Source organism: Symphalangus syndactylus, chromosome 3, assembly GCF_028878055.3.
Source record: "Symphalangus syndactylus isolate Jambi chromosome 3, NHGRI_mSymSyn1-v2.1_pri, whole genome shotgun sequence".
Taxonomy (NCBI): domain Eukaryota; kingdom Metazoa; phylum Chordata; class Mammalia; order Primates; family Hylobatidae; genus Symphalangus; species Symphalangus syndactylus.
In genome coordinates, this window is record NC_072425.2 from 89,108,721 (window position 1) to 89,129,273 (window position 20,553).

Consider the following 20,553-nt stretch of genomic DNA (forward strand, 5'->3'; position numbering starts at 1 on the left):
AACTAATGATAGCTATTATTCATATTTTTATTTATAGGAATGAATAATCCTGCTCTATTATCCTCTGGAAAATCAATGTTAGAAGGTTGAAGGTTTGCCTCTTAATATCCCTACTTCTCTTTAACAATGTGTTATAATATACCAATAATATCCATGAATTTATCTAAATCATTTTTGAACTTCTCTATATGTTTACCACATTCAATAAAACCAGGAAACTGGAGAAGCCTTGAACAACAACAAAAATTAGAATTCACAGCAATAGCAATTAGATATGTAGTGTCTAGCCTATCCGAAACAGGTAAGACAATCAATTACAGAATAAATTTAACAAAAAGAATACTCCCAAGCAGATGGCCTTAGGTTGCCAGGTTGCTCATTTACTCACACATTCATTCATTCATTTGTTCATAGAGATGTCGTAGACAATCAATAAATGTTTACTCAGTGAACTGGTGGCTCCATTTGTTTAACAACAAATTATTTAGCATATATATCAATTTACATCATTAATATATCAGATTTTTACTTATATCCTTAATTTTGTTTATATTATTAAAATATTAAAAAAAATCATAACTGTTTAAGCAGGAGATCATGGAAAGACAGAGATGGAAGCAATGGGTTTATCTCACTCAAGATTAGTACACGTAAAAGATTTGCTTTTGAGTTTAAAGATTTTTTTTGCTTTGAGGATTTTTCATTTTTGCTTTACAGATTTGCTTTTTGGAAAACAAGAAGGTATAATTTAGGTATAAATTAGAATTTAAAGTCAAATAGAGCACAGAGGGAAGTAGAGTGAACAAAGAAAGGCTAATGTTGATGAAAAGACAGTCTAGGTTGTAATGAGTTATTTTTCCCAGTTATAATAAATATTTATAACAATAATTCCAGTGTGTAATTTGGGGAAAAGCATATAAAATTAGGAAATTACTAATATTTATAATATCCACCAGATAAAAAATACTGCATAGTCATTACATCAGTGCATAGGAGAATCACTGGAATTTAAACCTAAAGAATAATGTCACCTTGAAAGACATGACCCTGAAATAGGATGCTACAAAGGATATACGAAAGATGCCTACAAATAAGGGCAATATGCAAATACCTTTTCCACACCTAATTGCTAGTTCCTCTCACCACCATTTCAGGGTATCTGTCTCTAGTTCTACAATTTTCTGCTTCTCTTCTGCATTTTGTTATATAGTGCCACACATGGCTAAGAACTACTACAAAAAAACACTAAGTAGCTACTAAACTGAAAGATTTGATCATACTTGATGATTTCTTCTTCTTCTCCTTCTCCTTTTTTTTCTTTGAGATGGAGTTTTGCTCTTGTTGCCCAGGCTGGAGTGCGATGGTGCAATCTTGGCTCACTGCAACCTCTGCCTCCTGGGTTCAAACGATTCTCCTGCCTCAGCCTCCCGAGTAGCTGGGATTACAGGCACCTGCTACCATGGCTGCTAATTTTTTGTATTTTAATAGAGACGGGGTTTCACCGTGTTGACCAGGCTAGTATTGAACTCCTGACCTCAGGTGATCCACTGGCCTCAGCCTCCCAAAGTGCAGGATTACAGGCATGAGCCACTGCCACCCGGCCTTGATTTCTTCCTTTTAAAGGATGTGTTACATCCTAGTGGCCTGGGATGGCCCAAGCCTTTGATTAAATCCTGATGTAATCACCACTTCTGATAAAAATTTATTTGAATTCTTAGAGAGACAAGCTGAACTATTGAGGGCTTCAGATGATTCCTACATAACATCAGCAAATGGCTTTCTGATTTGAACTGCAACATTGGCTCTCTGCTGAGTCCCCAGCATGCCAGCCCACCCTCTTGAACTTGCCAGCCTCTATAACCATGTGAGCCAGCCAATTCTTTAAAATCTCACTCTTTACACACACACACACACGCAGTCTCTCTGTTTCTAACACACATCCTATTGATGCTGTTTCTCTGGAGGACCCTGACTAATAGGGGATTTTGTTTCTTATTTATTTATTTATTTATTTATTTATTTATTTATTTTAATTCAATTATAGACCTCGGTGGTCATGAAGATTTTGTTTCTTTAGTGCCCAGCAATATAGCAGAATAAATGACTTAAATACATATTATACGGATACTGTTTTACAATACAATAATCTGCCTTGTGAGCTTAACGTTTGTTTGCTTTGTTCAATGCTTTTGTGTCTTCAGTGATACAGAAAAATAATCGTATACTCACTTGTGTTAGTTTGGACTAGACATCCACTAATAAGGTTATCACTCATTTCTCCTAAAACCAGTGACATTAAAGGAAGGCAGGCTCCATTGACCAGTGATGCCACTATACCCAGGATCATGAGTGTGATGTCCAGTCCATCAGCAAAGCGGAACTGAGGAAAACAAAGCACGGTAGCACCACAACTGTAAAACAAACAAACAGACCAAGCACACATACAAACACAACAGCAGCCTACAGCCTTTGCCACCTAGTAAACATGACTTTATACATTGATTAAGATGGTAAATAAATGCATAAAATCATAGATATGTATTTATATCTAAAGTAAAAACAAATACCAAAATTAAGAATTTACCATCTCCTTTAAAGGCATTAAAAAATAAAGCAGCTAACTATTCACAATAGCAAAGACTTGGAACCAACCCAAATGTCTATCAATGATAGACTGGATTAAGCAAATGTGGCACATATACATCATGGAATACTATGCAGCCATAAAAATGGATGAGTTCATGTCCTTTGCAGGGACATGGATGAAGCTGGAAACCATCATACTCAGCAAACTATTACAAGGACAGAAAACCAAACACCGCATGTTCTCACTCATAGGTGGGAGTTGAACAATGAGAACACATGGACACAGGGTGGGGAACATCACATACTGGGGCCTGTTGGGGGGTGGGGGCCTGGGGAAGGGATGGTATTAGGAGAAATACCTAATGTAAATGTCAAGTTGATAGGTGCAGCAAACCAATATGGCACATGTATACCTATATAACAAACCTGCACGTTGTGAACATGTACCCTAGAACTTAAAGTATAATAATAATAAAAATAAATAAAGCAGCTAAATCAGTACAAATTGTAGATACCTGACACGAGTCAGGTCAGATGTGGGTATGAATCAGAAACTTTATTCCATTTGGTTGGTTTTGGAATAAGTTAAGGTATTTTGAAGACTGCAATGACAGTATCTTAGTTTATGGAAAGTTGATGTGCACACTTTCAATGCTCTAGGCTCACTGGCATCATAGCAATGGCACGGCTAAGTGCAGTGACCAGAACTAACTAGTAAAATGTAATGAATTATATTTGTGATGATTTTAAATTCCTTAGATTTTTTTTCTACCCAGAACAATGCCTATCCTGTAAATAAGGATATTTAAGGAGGTCAATGATAATTTTAAGGGCTGTTTTGAATAAGAAAGAAATGCCTGAAAGCCATCTATTGAATGCCTTCTATTCTATTCTGTAGTAGGTCCCCATAGCATCTGTCCAAAACCAAATCATGAGGAAAATTGAAAATATGGATTATTTATCTTACCGAGAGAGGCCAAAATAAAATTTAAGTGGTATTAAAATGTAATTAGATTTGAATAACAGCAAGAGGAACTTACTGCATATTTTATGAATGGAGACCAAAATATTATTTTTCCATTCATCAGTGCAATAGCTAATAAATATTTATAGTGTTACTTCCATAGCATTGCATTCAGCATTACAGACATTAAGAGAGTATCTGCTCCTCTACCTTCCTCCAGAATAATGCTATCTCCTTGATAAAGTTTGTCATGTTCTGCTACTATTCGGTATTTTTTTAATTGACTTTTGAAAAAACAGGGGCTGTTTCATGTATATTTGTAGGGACATAACATTGACAGCCAGGCTGACACAGAGATTAGAGTGGGTGAAGGCCATGTCTGGGAACACGTGCATGAAACGCTCCTTAAACATGATTTCAAAGAAGTGTACAGACGCATTCTCTGATACACAGGCTTTAAAAAATACTTAGATAATTATTTTTGATTTAAAAGGATTTGTAACACTATAAAAATAATAACAACACATCACAATGCAGAATCATTGGAATACACTGAAATGTAAACATAGATAGTAAAAGTCACTGATAATTTCCCACCACTCAGAAATATCCTTTGGTAACATTTATGTACAATACACACACACACACACACCCCACAAACACTTTTAAAACACTGAGTCATTATGTGGATGTTATGCTATTTTTCCCTATCCTTTATTGTGGAATTTAGAGATTGTTTATATTTTTTCCTATTGGAAATGATACTTTAATGAATTCTTTTTTTTTCTTTTTTGAGACAGAGTCTCGCACTGTCGCCCAGGCTGGAGTGCAGTGGCACAATCTCAGCTCACTGCAAACTCCACTTCCCGGGTTCAAGCAATTCTCCTGCCTCAGCCTCTGAGTAGCTGAGATTACAGGCACCTGCCACCATGCCTGGCTAATTTTTTTTTTTTTTTCTTTTTTTTTTTTTTTTTTTTAGTAGAGGTAGGGTTTCACCATTTTGGTCAGGCTGGTCTTGAATTCCTGACCTCGTGATCTACCCACCTCGGCCTCCCAAAGTGTTGGGATTACATGCATGAGCCACCATGCCCGGCCAATGAATTCTTTTAGTTCCCTCTTTCCCACAAATAATGGATGCAATCTAATAAACAAAATCATTCTATGCACTACTGAGAAGTCTCTAAAATCTTCTAATGCATGTACTTTCTAACTGATTTCACTTACTATCTCAATAGATCCAACAGCTTCCTTTCTCAGTTTTGGCTGTTCTTCTACAGTTCTGGAAAATAAAAGTTCAAAATGCAACAGTTACAGTATGAATATAATTTGAAAAATTTTTCCATTAATAGTTTGCTGAAGTGTCAGATATCACCTTGGTAGCAAATTTACACCAACACTGAAATTTTAAAAAGAAACTTAATGATAGACAGTTGTCACTGGTTGTCTGTAAACTTGTTAGGGTAGCAACTTGAAGACATGTGTCTGGAGTAGAATTTTTTAAAGTTGTGGTAAAATAGATATAATGTAGACTTTATCTTCTTGAATAATTTTAATTGTATAACCAAGGCACTAAGTACAGTCACACTGTTGTGCCACCATGTATTTTGATTTACCCACAGAGCTCTTTTTACTTTGCAAAACTAAACCTTTGTATGCGTTAAACATTTTCCCATTGTCCTCTCCTCCCAGCCCCTGACAACCGCGGTTCTATTTTCTCTCTATGAATCTAACTGCTGTGGGCACCTCAGATAAATAGAATCATACAGCATTTCTCCTTTCATGTCTGGCTGTATTCAAAGTTCATCCTTGAATTATTCACTTAGCATAATGTCTTCATGTTTCATCCACATTGTAGTAAGTGTTGGAATTTTTCTACTTTTTAGTATAAATAAAATAGTATTCCATTGTATGTTTTTGCCACGTTTTGTCGAACACTTAGACTGCTTCCGCATTTTGGCTATTCCTAGTAATGCTGTTAGGAATATGAGTGTACAAATATCTCTTCAATTTACTACTTTAATTCGTTTGAGTATATACCCAGAAGTAGAATTGCTGGGTTACATGTTAATTCTATTATTAATTTTTTGAGGAACATTCACACTGTCTTCCATAGCAACTGCACCGTTTTACATTCCAGCCAGCACAAGGATTCCAATTTCTCTATATCCTCACCAACACTTGTTCTTTCCTTTTTCTTTTCTCTTTTTTAGTATTAGTCATCATAATGAGTATGAAGTGGTGGACTGCAATTTTTAAACTTTAGTAACAAAATCTGAGCTTTACATGAAATGAGTTCTATTAGGTGCACATTAAACAAGTGTACTCTTAATTTTGTCTCCCTTTTTGAAAACTTCGTTTCGTAGCTTTGTATGCTCACATTTCAAGGAGGTCCAAATGAAAGCTGTACATTGTATCCACTGATTTCACAGCAATCTGTCAGTTACACACACACACACACACACACACACACACACACACACACACGCAACATTCTGGAACATTAAGAGAACACTGGAGGGAACAGTTTAAGTTTTCTATACAGACACAACAGGAAGACAAATATCCGGCTCCTCTCCTGCTTTATAATGCATTGTTCTGTCAGCTTTGATAAATGACAATTCACTTAATTTTATTCCACCTGAGGTTAATAATTTACTTGTGTTCCGGTCAATTTGCTCTGGGGTGAGGCATGAGATGACAAAAAAAAAAAAAAAATGCTTTACCATTGCAAAACCCTACAATCCCTTTCCCCACCTCTAGATGCGGATTTTGAAGCTTAAGACCCAGTAAACCCTCTTCTCTTGATAAACATTGTTTCAGGGAAATAATTTCTAACTCCGATCGACCTTCATGGAAAGGTTTCGAAGGAGGGCTTGGGACGTTTTGTGAAAGTCTCTTTATCAGCGTTGAGATAAGAAAGCAACATGTGGGCAGGTGGGCGGGTTTGGGGGTCTCCTCCCTCTATACAGTTCTTGGGGCCAAGTGTCCTTTGGCAAAGGCTAAGGGCGGAACCTGAGGCGCCCAGAGGAAACTGATTCCATTGTGCGGGTCACAGCCGCACTAGCTCCTAGTCCTAGCGTGCCCGTTGCTGGTTTGCAAGCTGGAGGGGATCTTAGAGATGTTGGTGGCCCATTACTTTCATTAGTGTAAATCAGCATGGCCCAGAGCAGCGAAGATTCTGCTCTTAGCTCCAAATGTGTCACCTCCACCTAATAGGAATCCTTCCTGTATTTCATGGCCAGATCCCACACCTATATCTCACTAATTTCACTTTTCAGGGCCCATCCAACCCCTACCTTCAATTCCTGTTGCTATTTTCTTTCATATTGTTTTCTCCCATTCTCTCCAGCCATGGAAACTAGAAAAATCAACCACCTCTCCATTCTAATTTTCTGTGCGATAGCATATAGATGCAATTTGCTGTTGGTATTGCTACTGACCTATTAGTTTTTGTGGTTCACCAATGAGGTCTGCAGTGTATTATTATCATGACCACTTTAAAGATGAAGAAACAGTCACAGAGTAAAACAACCCAAGTTTATGTAGCTAGTGATTGAACTTCAGTCTGACGCCAGAGCCCAAACTCTAAACTGTCCAGTTACAATGCCTCCTGTGGAATATATGCTGAACACGTGATTTAGTCAGTCCACAGGTAATGCTTAACTGCACAAATGTATTCTAAAATAAACCTGTCCCCTCAGCATCCCCTTACACCAGGATGCTGGGGCATCTTTAGATAATGTTTTGAATTTATGAGGAAAAGGTGCTTAGGAAGGAGAACATTTACTTTGGGAAAATAACAACAAAAAGATTAAAGAAGAAGTTTGGAATGCAGTTCTTTTGATTTTCAAAATGTTCCTAAATGGAATTTGCTTTAGCCTAAGGAAGTTTCTGATTCTGACTCACAAGAAAGTGGTATCGCTGGAATGCCCTCTCTGGCTATTTTCTGAATTAATAAACTACATGACCTGGAGGGGTCTTCTCCAGTTTTATAGATTGTATGTCCAAATATAACACAATTATTATGGTAAAAGTGGAAATAAAATAGATGTAAAACTATTTCCATTTAAAAACTCTCAATTAATGAATTCCAGGTGTAGAAACTTGTATAACATACATATTCACAGAGACATCTATTAAGTGAAAAAATAATCGAACCAAATATTTTCTTTTATTAAATGTACCACATGGAATGAAGGGTCCACAGAGAATTGAAATTAAAATTTGCAGATGCCTTTCTTCTATATAATGGTGGACAAGAAATTAATGATGAGAAATTCAGAAGAGGAGATATCTGAAGCACTAAATCAATAAATCCTGGATAAGTAAATCCTATTACAATTAATCCTATTGCAGTTCCTAAAATCACTATTAAATTAATTATAAGACTGCTTATGTTGAAGTTCAGCAAAATGCAAATAGCATTGCTATTTTTGGGAGAAAATTATAAACATTTTTGCTATAGGTCTGGAAAGGATGAGTTATATTTGAAGTTGTAGAAGAATACTTATAGAACTTAGTGAAAGCTTACCCATTTCTCTGATAATTTTCTTGCATTTCTTCAGCTCTTTCAGAATTTTCCATCTTATTTACAATTTACTTCTTCTGAAATACAATTTTAACAAATGTATCATGGCTATGTGACTTTTATCACTTAGTTGATATACAGCATTCTTTACATCCCACATCTCTCATAGTTTGAAAAATGAAGCATCTCAGAATTTCACCCTGCCCAGCCCCGCACTGCAATTGAAGTTTCTGGCTAAGCAGTTCATGGATTCAAATTTTGTCATTGAATTTATAACTTCCTTGCTTCATTCTAGGCTTAGATTTGGAGCTAATGAAAGTGTTAGAATTGGAATAAAAGAAGGAAAGTCAGATTCTATGGAAAATGCACTGTTTGTCAGGATATTAGATATTCCTACTTTGCCACTCATTTGACTGGAATTGGTGAAAAATTTTAATCTACCTCATGCTTTTTTCTCTTTAAAAAACTGATGCAGTAGTTTTTGTTAGCCAGCAGTTTGAGGAAATAGGGTTTTCTAGTTTACCAAAGTTTGGAGCTTTCACAAACTGGATTAACAGTTACAAATAATTAGAATATTTTGAAAATCCATTCGTCATTAAAATTGTATTAAGCAAAATTTACTCTTCCTTGGAATGATACTTGAGGATCTTACCTTGTCTTAAGATCACAATTATGTTCATAAATTATAAATTATCATTTTATTATGGATCTATAGAGATGGTTGTGACTCAGTCTCATTTGTTAGGCCATATAACATATTACCCTATATAAAGACAATTATAAAGATATGGCTTTAACCTTTAAAGTGGAATTACAAATTAATTAAAGAGTACCTAAGCATCTGAAAAAGCTAATAAGCTTTCAAATAGTAAACTTCTCATTGAAAGTGGATCAGAACTGCTTTTAGCACCAAGGAGGAAGGCGTAATACAAATACAGCTATCTGTTGGCTTATTCTTCCTTTTACAGAAGTAAATGGTCATACTTCATATGGGAGATAGTTACAACTGCTAAACTGACTTTACACCATCTCCAGTAATCTGACATGCATGTAAGAAAAATAAAATGAATGACAAATCTCAAACATTTGCATTTTATAGAAATTAACAACTATGTAATAAAATGCATCCATCCATAGAAAGAAATCAAAACAATTAAGCCTCGCTTTGGTAAGTGCATGATCTGTCCATTTACACCAAAATCATGTATGCATTCTATCCTCAATAAATAATGAGCTACACTTTTATAACTGTGCTTTACCAAGCTTATCTTCTGATCGTGCTGTAACTGATTACAACACTGGTGAGTATCAGGTAAAGCACGTTTTGTTCTTCATGTCATACTGCACTTGGGAAACAGTGTGAGCAAAGAAAGTTCACTGAGCCAAATAAACACACTTTTTAAAAAGAGCCATAGTGTCTGTATACCTGGTTTTCTATTACACAGTCCTATATCTTGTTAGTTAGTTGATTGAATTCTTAATTATAATAGGTAAAATTTTAACAAGTCAACAGCACATTTGCACAAGAAATATTTATCGAGTAATACTTTATGCAAGGCATTGATTTTATTACCTTATTATTGCTCCCTAAAAACAATCACCTCCTTCTCTGATTTCCTTTTGCTCTTTGCTTGTATCTGAATTATATTTGTGACACATTCTGCATTATGTTGCAAATCCTAGTTACCCTATTAGATTACATATTTTTCTCTTTTTCCTTATGAAGAATTGAAAAAAGTATTGACCTTATATGATGTGCCAGCTACTAGTTTGTAGAATCAAAAGATATGTTTCCTTTTCCTGAGGAACCCAATGTTTTATTCTTTACTCTAGACCGTAGTCTTACTACTCAGAATGGTCCCAAGAGCAGCAGCATAGGCACCAGCCTAGACATGATTAAAAATGCAGAACTTTTTAAAAAAAAGTCTTTTAATTTTATCAAAATATACATAACAAAATTTAACATTTTAACATCTGAATTATACAATTCAGTTGGATTAAGTGCATACTCACTGTTGTATAACCATCACCATATCTATCTTCAGAACTTTTTCATCATCACAAACTGAAATTCTATATCCATTAAACAGTAACTTCTGTTATCCCCTACTGGCAGTCTCTGGTAACCTCTGTTTTACTGGGTCTATGAATTTGACTATTCTAGGTGTCTCACATAAATGGAATCATACAATATTTTTTCTTTTGTATCTGGCTTATTTCACTTAACATAATGTTTTCAAGGTTCATCAATGTATCAGAATTTTATTCTTTTTAAGGCTGAATACTATTCTGGTGCACATATATAGTACATTTTTTTAAAGTGGCGCATCTGTTGATGGACACTTGGATTGTTTTCGCCTTTTGGCTATTGTGAATAATGTTTTCTGTGAACACTGGCGTACAAGTATTTGTTTGAGTATCCTCGTTTCAGTTCTTTTGGGTATATATTTAGATGTAGAATGGCTGGATCAAGCGGTTAGTGTACGTTTAACTTTTTGAGAAATATTCATACTGTTTTTCATAGCAGCTGTATTATTTACATTCTTACTAGCAATGTACAAGGGTTTCAATTTCTCCATGTCATCACTAACATTTGTTATTTTCTGATTAATGGACAATAGAAATCCTAGTGGATGTGATGTGGTATCTCATTGTGGTTGCGATTTGCAATTCCCTAATGACTAGTGATGTTGAGTATCTCATATGCTTACTGCTCATTTGTATATCTTCTGTGAAGAAATGTCTATTCAAATCTGTTGCCCATTTTAAAATTGGGTTTTTCGTGCTTTTTTGTAGCAAGTTGTAGGTGTTCTTTATATATTCTGGATATTATTAAGTACGTGATTTGCAAATATTTTCTTTTATTATGTGGATTGTCTTTCTTCTCTCTGGATAGTTTCCTTTAATAAGCAAAAGTTTTCAATTTTGAAGAAAAAGTTACCTACTTTTTTATTGTTTTTGCTTGTGTTTTTCGCATCATATCTAAGAAATCTTTGCCAAATCAAACGTCAAAAAGTTTTTTCCCATGTGTTTTTCTGAAGTTGGATAATTTTCACACTTATGATTAGGTCTTTAACCTATTTTTGAGTTGGTTTTTTATATGGTGTAAAGTAAGAGTTCAACTTCATTCTTTTGAATGTGGATATCCAGTTTTACTTGTTAAATAGACTGTCCTTTCTGATATTTTCTAATCTATAAGCAATCCTAAAGAAAAAGAACAGAGCTAAACACGTCACATTACCTGACTTCAAAGTATACTATAAGGCTACGGTAACCAAAACAGCATGGTATTGGTACAAAAAGAGACACACAGATCAATGGAACAGAATTCAGGACCTAGAAATAAAGCAGGACACCCATAGCCATCTGATCTTTAACAAAGTCAACAAAAGTAAACAATGGGGAAATGACTCCAATAAATGGTGCTGGGATACCTGGCTAGCCATATGCAGAAGAACGAAACTGGACCCCTACATTTCACCATATATAAAAATTAACTCAAGATTGATTAAAGATTTAAATGTAAAACCTGAAACTATAAAAACCCTAGAAGAAAACCTAAGAAATATCCTTGTTGTCATCAGGCTTGGCAAAGAATTTACAGCTTATCCTCAAAAGCAATTGTGACAAAAGCAAAAATTGGCAGATAGGACCTAAGTAAACTAAAAAGCTGCTGCACAGCAAGAGAAACTATCAACCAAATAAACAGATAACCTACAAAATGCGAGAAAATATGTGCAAACTATGCATTCGATAAAGGTCTAATATCTAGAATCTGTAAGAAACTTAACTCACGAAGCAAAAAAACAAATAACTCCATTAAAAATGGGCAAAGGGCATGAACAAACTCTTCTCAAAAGAAGACATACAAGTGGCCAACAAACATAAAAAAATGCTCACCATCGCTAATCATGAGAAAAATGCAAATCAAAATCACAATGAGATACCACTACACACCAATCAGAATGGCTATTATTAAAAAGTCAAAAAATAACAGATACTGGCAAGGCTATGGAGAAGAGGGAACACTTATATAAGGGGGAATGTAAATTAGTTCAGCCACTGTGGAAAGCAGTGTGGTGATTTCTCAAAGAACTTAAAACAGAAGTACCATTCAACCCAGCAATTCCAAAGGAAAAGAAATCATTCTACACAAAACACGCATGCACTCTTATGTTCATGACAGCACTATTCACAATAGCAGACACATGGAAGCAACCTGGGTGCCATCGATGGTCAATTGCATAAAGAAAATGTGGTGCGTGGCTGGGCATGGTGGCTCACGCCTGTAATCCTAACAGTTTGGGAGGCCGAAGTGGGTGGATCACTTGAGGCCAGGAGTTTAGACCAGCCTGGACAACGTGGTGAAACCCTGTCTCTACTACAGATACAAAAATTAGCCTGCTGTGGTGGTGCATGCCTGTAGTCTCAGCTACTTGGGTGGCCGAGGCAGGATAATCGCTTGAACCTGGGAGGTGGAGTTTGCAGTGAGCTGAGGTCATGCCACTGCACTCCAGCCTGGGCGACAGAACAAGATTCCATCTTAAAAAGAAAAAAAAAAAAGAGAAGAAAATATAGTACATATACACCATGAAATACTATGCACCCATAAAAAAGAATGAAATCATATCTTTTGTAGCAATATCAATGCAGCTGGAGGCCATTATGTTAAGTGAATTAACACTGAAACAGAAAACCAAATGCTGTATGTTTTCACTGATAAATGGGAGCTGAACATTGGGTCCACATAGACATAAAGATGAGAAAAATAGCCACTGGAGACTATTAGAGGTGGGAGAGGGGAAGGGGAGCAGATGCTGAAAAACTACCTACTGGATACTATGCTCACTACCTGGGCGAAGGGATTATTCATACCTCAATCCTCAGTGTCACACAATAAACTCACGTAACAAACCTGCCTGCACATGTAAGCTCTAAATCTAAAATAGAAGGTGAAATTATATAAAAGGTGAAGATAGCCATATAAATGAAGTACTGATACATGCTACATAAATAAACCTTGATAATATTATGGTAAGTAAAATAACCCAATCACAAAAGACAACATACCATATAATTCCATTAATATGAAGTGCCTAGAGCAGGCAAATCCATAGAGAAAAAAGTAAGTTAGTAGTTGCTGGGTGGGGGAGAAATAGAGATGATAGCTAATGAGAGTGATATAGGGTTTCTTTTCAAGATGATAAAACCACTACAAATTGAATGTGGTGATGGCTGCTCAACTCTACGAATATACAAAAACTGTTGAATTGTACATCTTAAATGGGTACATTCTATGATATGTGAATTATATCTCAATAAAGCTGTTAACAAAAAAGGGTAATATTCAAGTTTCTAACCATTATTACAGAAGTTTTTATTTCTCTCTGAGTCTGTCAGTATTTATTTAGGAGTTGTGATATTTTGTGGCTGTATGCTTATAGTTGTTATATCTTCTTGGTGATGTGACTGTTTTATCACTATCTAATGTTCTTTGTTGTCTCTTATAAAAGGTTTTGACTTCAGGTGTAGCTTGTCTGGATATTACTATAACCATTCCAGCTCTCTTTTGGTTAATATTTGCAGGGTTATCTCTTTTTATCCTTTTGATTTTAACCTATTTGCCTTTAGATCTAAAATGATTCTCTTATTGACAGCATACAGTTAGATTATATATTTTTAATCCATTATAAAAATGCGATTTTTGGGTCTCACTCTAAAACTTCTGAAAGGAATCTTCATTTTAACAAGATTGTCGAAGTGGTTTGTAATGCATATCAGATTTTGAGAAACATGACTGTATAGTATCTGGCACAAAGCCTTGAGAAACAGAAGGCACTACTTATCTAGAGGAAATTTTATCTTCCTAAATCCAAGATTATAAAAATAAAGTTTAAAATACACCTTAATGCTGACAACGTATTGTTTTTATCTGCTGTTAATAGCAGTTTTAAAGTATTGTCAAAGGACCTCTGGCATCAGAATCACCCAGAGTGCATGTTAAAAATATCAGATACCTACTTAGGCCTTGCCCTACATGTACTGAATGATAATCTAAAGAAATGTGCTGGAAAAAAATCTACATTTTAAATAAGCTCATTAAATGATTTTTAAAAAATTTACTCATTCTGTAGATATATACTGTGCCAGGTACTGTTCTAAGCACTGAACAGCCTAGACATCTCTGCTGTCATAGAGCTTAGACTCCATTACAGGGAGAGTCACAATTAAAAAAAAAGGCATACATAAATAAGGAAAATAAGAGAGTGGTCAGTTTTTGGTATATAATTAAAACAGGGTAATTTTATGAAGAGTAATGTGATATTTATATATGTCTGGTCAGAGAAAGCCCCTTGTAGAAGACAATGTTTAAGCTGCAATCTGAATTATAAAAGGAGGTTGCTATATAAAGATCAAGAAGACTATCCCAGGCAGAAGGAATACAATTTAGATGGTAGAGAAAAGTGCACTGAGACAAAGCAACACAAGGTCGAAGCAATTTGTGAGCCAGTGAGCAGGTCCTCACTGTATGGAAAGCTACAGGTTGACCACAATGGCTGCCCCCATGTTCCTCTCTGTTACCCAATGTTTCAAAAGGAAGATAAATTTAACTGGAAACATGTCAAGTTTGAGATATTTGTGAGATAATCAGGTAGTAATATCCAGCACTGAGTAAATAACATGAGAGAAGAACTCTGAACATTCTAATTGCTCTACACAAAATCTATCAGTCAGCCAATTCTTACTTATTGACAGCTGTGTGGATGCTATCATGGCAAGTACTGTGGAACATACAAGAAAAATGTAAAAATAGAGAGAATATTTTATTTATAAGGACTTTTGCCTTAAAAATATTTCTAGGTTCATGTGCCAAGATGGAAATCATAGGACAAAATACCTATGTGAGAAGAAATCATCTGAGATGCACTTAATCTTCAAGCATCCTTGGTAAGAATAATCTGACAAATAGCTAAGATATACTGGTTGGATGGAAAGCATGAGATCTTTGGTTAAATGAAAGAAGATATGGCCGGGTGCAGTGGCTCATGCCTGTAATCCCAGTACTTTGGGAGGCCGAGGTGGCTGGATGATCTGAGGTCAAGAGTTCAAGACCAGCCTGGCCAAAGTGAAACCCCATCTCTACTAAAAATAAAAAAATTAGCTGGGCATGGTGGCGGGCATCTGCAATCCCAGCTACTCAAAGGCTGAGCCAGGAGAATCTCTTGAACCCGAGAGGCAGAGGTTGCAGTGAGCCAACATTGTGCCACTGCACTCCAGCCTGGGCGACAGAGTGAGACCCTGTCACAGGGAAAGAAAGAAAAGAAGATATGAATTATATGGATGCTTTAAAATGACCAAAATAATAGTAGGATGATCATTTTTGACTATGACAAAGTTTCATACACACACATTTTTGTTTCCATCTTTACCACAAGCTATTCTTTCTAAGATGGAGAAGTGTTTTATGTTATTCACAAGCTTCAATTGTTTTCATAATCTCTAATACTTTTGCTTTGACTTACTTGAATTCCTCAGATGCTGTTTTGAGTGGGCCCCATCCAGTCAGTTGAAGTCCTTAAGAGAAAAGACTGAAGTCTTCTGAAGATGATAGGATAAAGCTTTCAGATACAAGGTATCAATTTTTTGCCAGAATTTCCAGCCTTCTAGTCTGGCCTGTGGATTTTGGAAGTGCCGGCCACCACAATTACGTGAGCCTGTTTTCTCTGTCTTTCTACACACACACGCAAACACACACACACGGCCTATTGATTCTGTTTCTCTAGGGGAACCTAATATACCTGGCAAGACAGAAGTTATGTGATGAATAGTACAAAGAGTGACTATTCTAGTATCTAAGAAGACTGAGGAAGAACATTATGATCTAAAATGGTTTCACCCACAGATGAGGATGGCCCTGAGGTTAGTTTCTGGAGGAAGGCTAAGGTTTCAGTAAGTAGAAAAATGTGGAGGAGGAACAAGGGCATAGTTTTAGGAATGCAAGGTGAATTATCTCATGGTAGAGAAACGAGATCAGTTTGGATATGATGGACTGTTCATGCAGAAATGGAGAGAGAGATAAGGTACATATGATTGTAAAAGGCACTGAACCAATTTTTAGGATAACTTTTTTAATTTTCTGGAATGAAAGAGACAAAGCCATTGGTATTTGGTACAATTAACCTGATTATTTGACATTATAGCCATGGATATACTGGAAGGACTTGGGGAAAGACAAGATTTAAGTAGACTCACTAAAATCTAGTTTGATAGCAGTAAGTAAGACTATTTGAGAGGTATTTTTAAGGAGGTAGGTAGATTCAGAGGACAAGGAAGAAGAAATAAAAAAATATAACTTCAGCGATCAAACTTTTAAAAGTTGGAACAAAAGAGTAGTAAAGATGGGACTAGAGAAGTTATGAGACAATTGGTTTTGGGGAAAAGGTAACATGCAGTTTTTCCATACCCCTGTTACCTCTTATCTTTTTTATAATAGCCATTCTAAAGCTAGAAGGTGATATCCCATTGTGTTTTTTATTTGTATTTCTCTGATGATTACTGATGTTGAGCACCTTTTCATGTACCCGTTGGCTGTTTGTATGTCTTATTTGGGAAAAAAATATCTATTTGGGTCTTTGCCTACTTTTAAATGGGGTTATTTGTCATTTTGTTATTGAGTTGTATGAGTTTCTTATATATTTTGGGTGCTAATGCATTATTCAAAATGTGGTTTGCAAATGTTTTCTTCCGTTGTGTAGATTGTCTTTTATTTTATTTTTATTTTTTGAAATGGAGTCTTGCTCTGTCGCCCAGGCAGAATGTCTCACTCAGTAGAGATGGGGTTTCACCATGTTGGCCAGGATGGTCTCGAACTCCTGACCTCATGTAATCCACCTGCCTCAGTCTCCCAAAGTACTGGGATTACAGGTGTGAGCCACCACACCTGGCCCCTTTTCATTTTATTGCTTGTTTTCTTTGCTGTGCAGAGCTTTTAAGTTTGATGTAGTGCCACTTTTTTGCCTTTGTTGCCTGTGCGTTTGGTGTTATGTTCAAAATATCACTGCCAAGATCAATGTCAAGGAGGTTTTCTCTTATGTTTTCTTCTAGGACCTTTATAGTTTTAGGTTTTACATTTAAGTCTTAATTCATTTTGAGTTAGTTTCTGTGAGTGGTGTGAAGTTGGGGTCTAATTTCATTCTTTTGCCTGTGAATATCTGTTTTCTCAAGACCATGTATTGAAGAGATTATCTTTCCTCCACTGTGTATTTTTGGCATCTTGTTAAAGATCAGTAATCATTTACATGTGGATTTATGTGTAGTTGTAGTTTGTTCATTGTAATTGTTGAATAATATTTCGTCTTGTGAATATACCACCATTTAATTTTTCATTCTACTACTGTTGGTGGACATTTGGGTCATTTCTGGGCTTGGAGTATTAGGAAGAGTGCTGTTATGAATACTATCATGCATGTTTTTTGGTAAATATATTATCTTTGTTGGATATATACAAAGGTGAAATTGCTAGGTCATAGGATATCTATGTGTTTAACTTTAGCCGAAGGAGCCAAATAGTTGGTCAAAGTGCTTGCACATTCTGTGTGCTCACCAGCAGTGCATGAGAGATCCACTTGCTCCACATTCTCAACAATGTTTGGCATAATGATTCTTTTCAATAGTCATTATGGTGGGTGCAGTGGTGTATGGTTTTGCTGTGTCCCCACCCAAATCTCATCTCGAATTGTAATCCCCATGTGTCGAGGGAGGGACCTGTAATCCCGACATATCGAGGGAGGAAGGTGATTGGATCATGGGGGAGGTTCCCCCATGCTGTTCTCGTGATAGTGAGTCCTCATGAGAACTGATGGTTTTATAACTGTTTGGAAGTTCCTACTTCGTCCTTCTCTCTCTCCTGCCACCCTGTAAGAGTGCCTGCTTCCCCTTCCACCATGATTGTAAGTTTACTGAGGCCTCCCCAGCCAGGTAGAACTGTAAGTCAATTAAACCTCTTTCCTTTATAAATTACCCAGTCTCAGGTAGTTCTTTATAGCAGTGTGAAAATGGACTAATACAAGTGGTATTTACATTGAGGTTTTGTTGCTTTTCCTTGGTAATTTATAAAGCTAAGCACTCTTTCATATATTTTTTATTGGCTATTTGTATATCTTTTTGTGCAGTGCCTGTTCAAGTCAGTCTTCTGCTCATTACTATATTGTGCTATTTGAAATTTTCTTATTGATTTGTAGCAGTATTTTAAGTGGACCCTATATGATTTCTTTGTTGGGAATATGAATTGCAAATGTTTTTCCAATTCTGTGGGGTACATTATTTTTCTCTTGATGTTTTTATCTTGATGAATATATATTCTCCAACAATATAGTGCTATATGTTATTTTTTCTCTCACAGTTAGCCTTTTTTTTTTTTTCCTTTTAAAGAAATCTTTGTTTATTCCAAGGTCACAAAGATGTTATCTTACATTTTCTTGTATAAGTTCACGTTTGAGCATTCACATTTTAATCTAAAATCCATCTGAAATTAATTTTTGTGTGAGGTAGATACACTTTTTTCCCCAATAAGAATATTCAGTTGACCCAACACCTTTTATGACAGAGGTTCTTCTTTCCTAACTATCTCAATATGTCATCTTTGTTACAAGTGATACATATGTGTGGGTCGGCTTTGTTCTATTGCTGTATTTCTCTGTCCTTGTCCTGTCTTCATTACTACAGCTTTGTAATGGGTCTTTCCTTCTGCTGTTTAAGTCCTACAGTTTTGTTCTTCTTTAGATTGCCTTGATTATGCTTTGTCTCTTTGTTTTCAATATAAATTTTAAGATGAAACACTCCTTTTCCACAAATAAATTACTTCTGGCATTTTAACTGATTTAAATTTGTAGATATGTTTAAAAAATTGATATATGTATAATATAGCATTTTTCAATCCATAAACATAATGTGTTTTTTCATTTATTTAGGTCTTCTGTAGTTTTTCTGAGTAATGCTTTATAGTTTTGACTATAGCTGTCTTACACATACATCGTTAGATTTTCCCACAGGTATTTGATATTCTTTGTTGTTAGTATATATGGTTTTTTAAAAAATTGTTTTCTGTTTGTGGTTGGCACACAGAACTAATTGATTTCTATAATACAGAACATTTTAAAATTGATTTTTATGTTAACCTTGCATCTAGTAATTCGGTTACTGAATCTAATGGTTTGCTGTTTTTTTTTATTTTCTATGATGCTAATTTTATTTATTAATTATAGAATCTTATGTTTTTTTTTTGCATTATTACATTTGGTAGGTCATTCTGTTTAGTGTTTAATAGAACAGTTTATAGCAAGTATGTTGTCTCAACCTTTTTTCTCAGAGAGATAGCTTACAATATTTTATAATTAAATGTAATTTTTACTATAACTTTTGGGAACTATCCTTTCCCAGATTAAGAAAGTTTCCCTTCATTTCTAATTTGCTAAGAGTTTTAAATTATAATTGTATGGTAAAATTCATCCAATTCTTTTTCTGCCTCTATGGATATAACCACATATTATTTTCCTCCTTTATTCTTTCGATGTGGTAAATCACAATAACTGATTTTTAAAATATCCTTTTTATTTTATGATATGTTTAGATTTACAAAAGAAATTGTGAAGATAGGACAGAGAGTTCCTATAGGATACAGAATTCCTATATACCCCTTTCCCCACATGCACACATTTTCCCATTATTATTTTTAGCATTGTTTTCCAATCTCATCCTTACTTTTTACAAATTTTATTTTTTGAAAAAATTGTAATTTTTTTGACAAATTATAACTGTATATAATTATGGGGTACACAGTGATGTTATGATATATGCATACAGTGTGGAGTGATTGAAGCAAGCTAATTAACATAGCCATCACCTTAAATACTTGTCATTTATTCCTCCTATCTAACTGCAACTTTGCATCCTTTGATCAATATCTCCCCATTTCTCCTTATCACCATAGCCTCTGATAACCACCATTCTACTCTTTGGTTCTATGAGTTTGGTTGTTTTATAATTCACATGAGATTCCTCAGGTAAGGTTTTTGTCTTTCTATGCCTGGCCTATTTTACTTCGCATAACGTCCTCCAGGTTTCTCCATGTTGTTTTGTTGTTTTAAATGACAGAATTTCTTTTTTAAAACGACTGAATAGTATTCCCTCATATACATACCACACATTCTTTATCCATTCATCTGATGATGGGTATTTAGGTTGATTTCGTCACTTGGCTATTGTGAATAATGCTACAATGAACATGGGAGTGCAAATATCTGTTTGACATACTGATTTCAAGTCCTTGGGATATATCTCTAACAGTGAAATTGCTGGATCATATGGTAATTCTACCATTAGTTTTTGTTTTAATCATACCATTTTCCATAATGGTTGTACTAATTTGCATTACCACCAACAGTGTACAGGTGTTCCTTTTACTCTACCCCACTAT

The 20,553-nt window shown here is 35.3% G+C and overlaps 1 protein-coding gene and 1 long non-coding RNA gene across 2 annotated transcripts in view; one reads left to right on the plus strand and one right to left on the minus strand.

The window, feature by feature from the left end:
- ABCB5 (ATP binding cassette subfamily B member 5) overlaps window positions 1-8,134 on the minus strand; it is a 145,940-nt gene extending 137,806 nt beyond the window's left edge. Inside the window, 3 exon segments of the mRNA XM_055272486.2 lie at window positions 2,230-2,380; window positions 4,775-4,829; window positions 8,082-8,134. Of these exon segments, the coding sequence (XP_055128461.1) occupies window positions 2,230-2,380; window positions 4,775-4,829; window positions 8,082-8,134 (259 nt within the window).
- Window positions 5,349-20,553, plus strand: part of LOC134736204 (uncharacterized) — a 54,664-nt gene continuing 39,459 nt past the window's right edge. Inside the window, exons 1-3 of the long non-coding RNA XR_010120061.1 lie at window positions 5,349-5,404; window positions 14,940-15,026; window positions 15,615-15,711. This is a non-coding gene — a long non-coding RNA (uncharacterized lncRNA). The remainder of the gene's footprint in view (window positions 5,405-14,939; window positions 15,027-15,614; window positions 15,712-20,553) is intronic.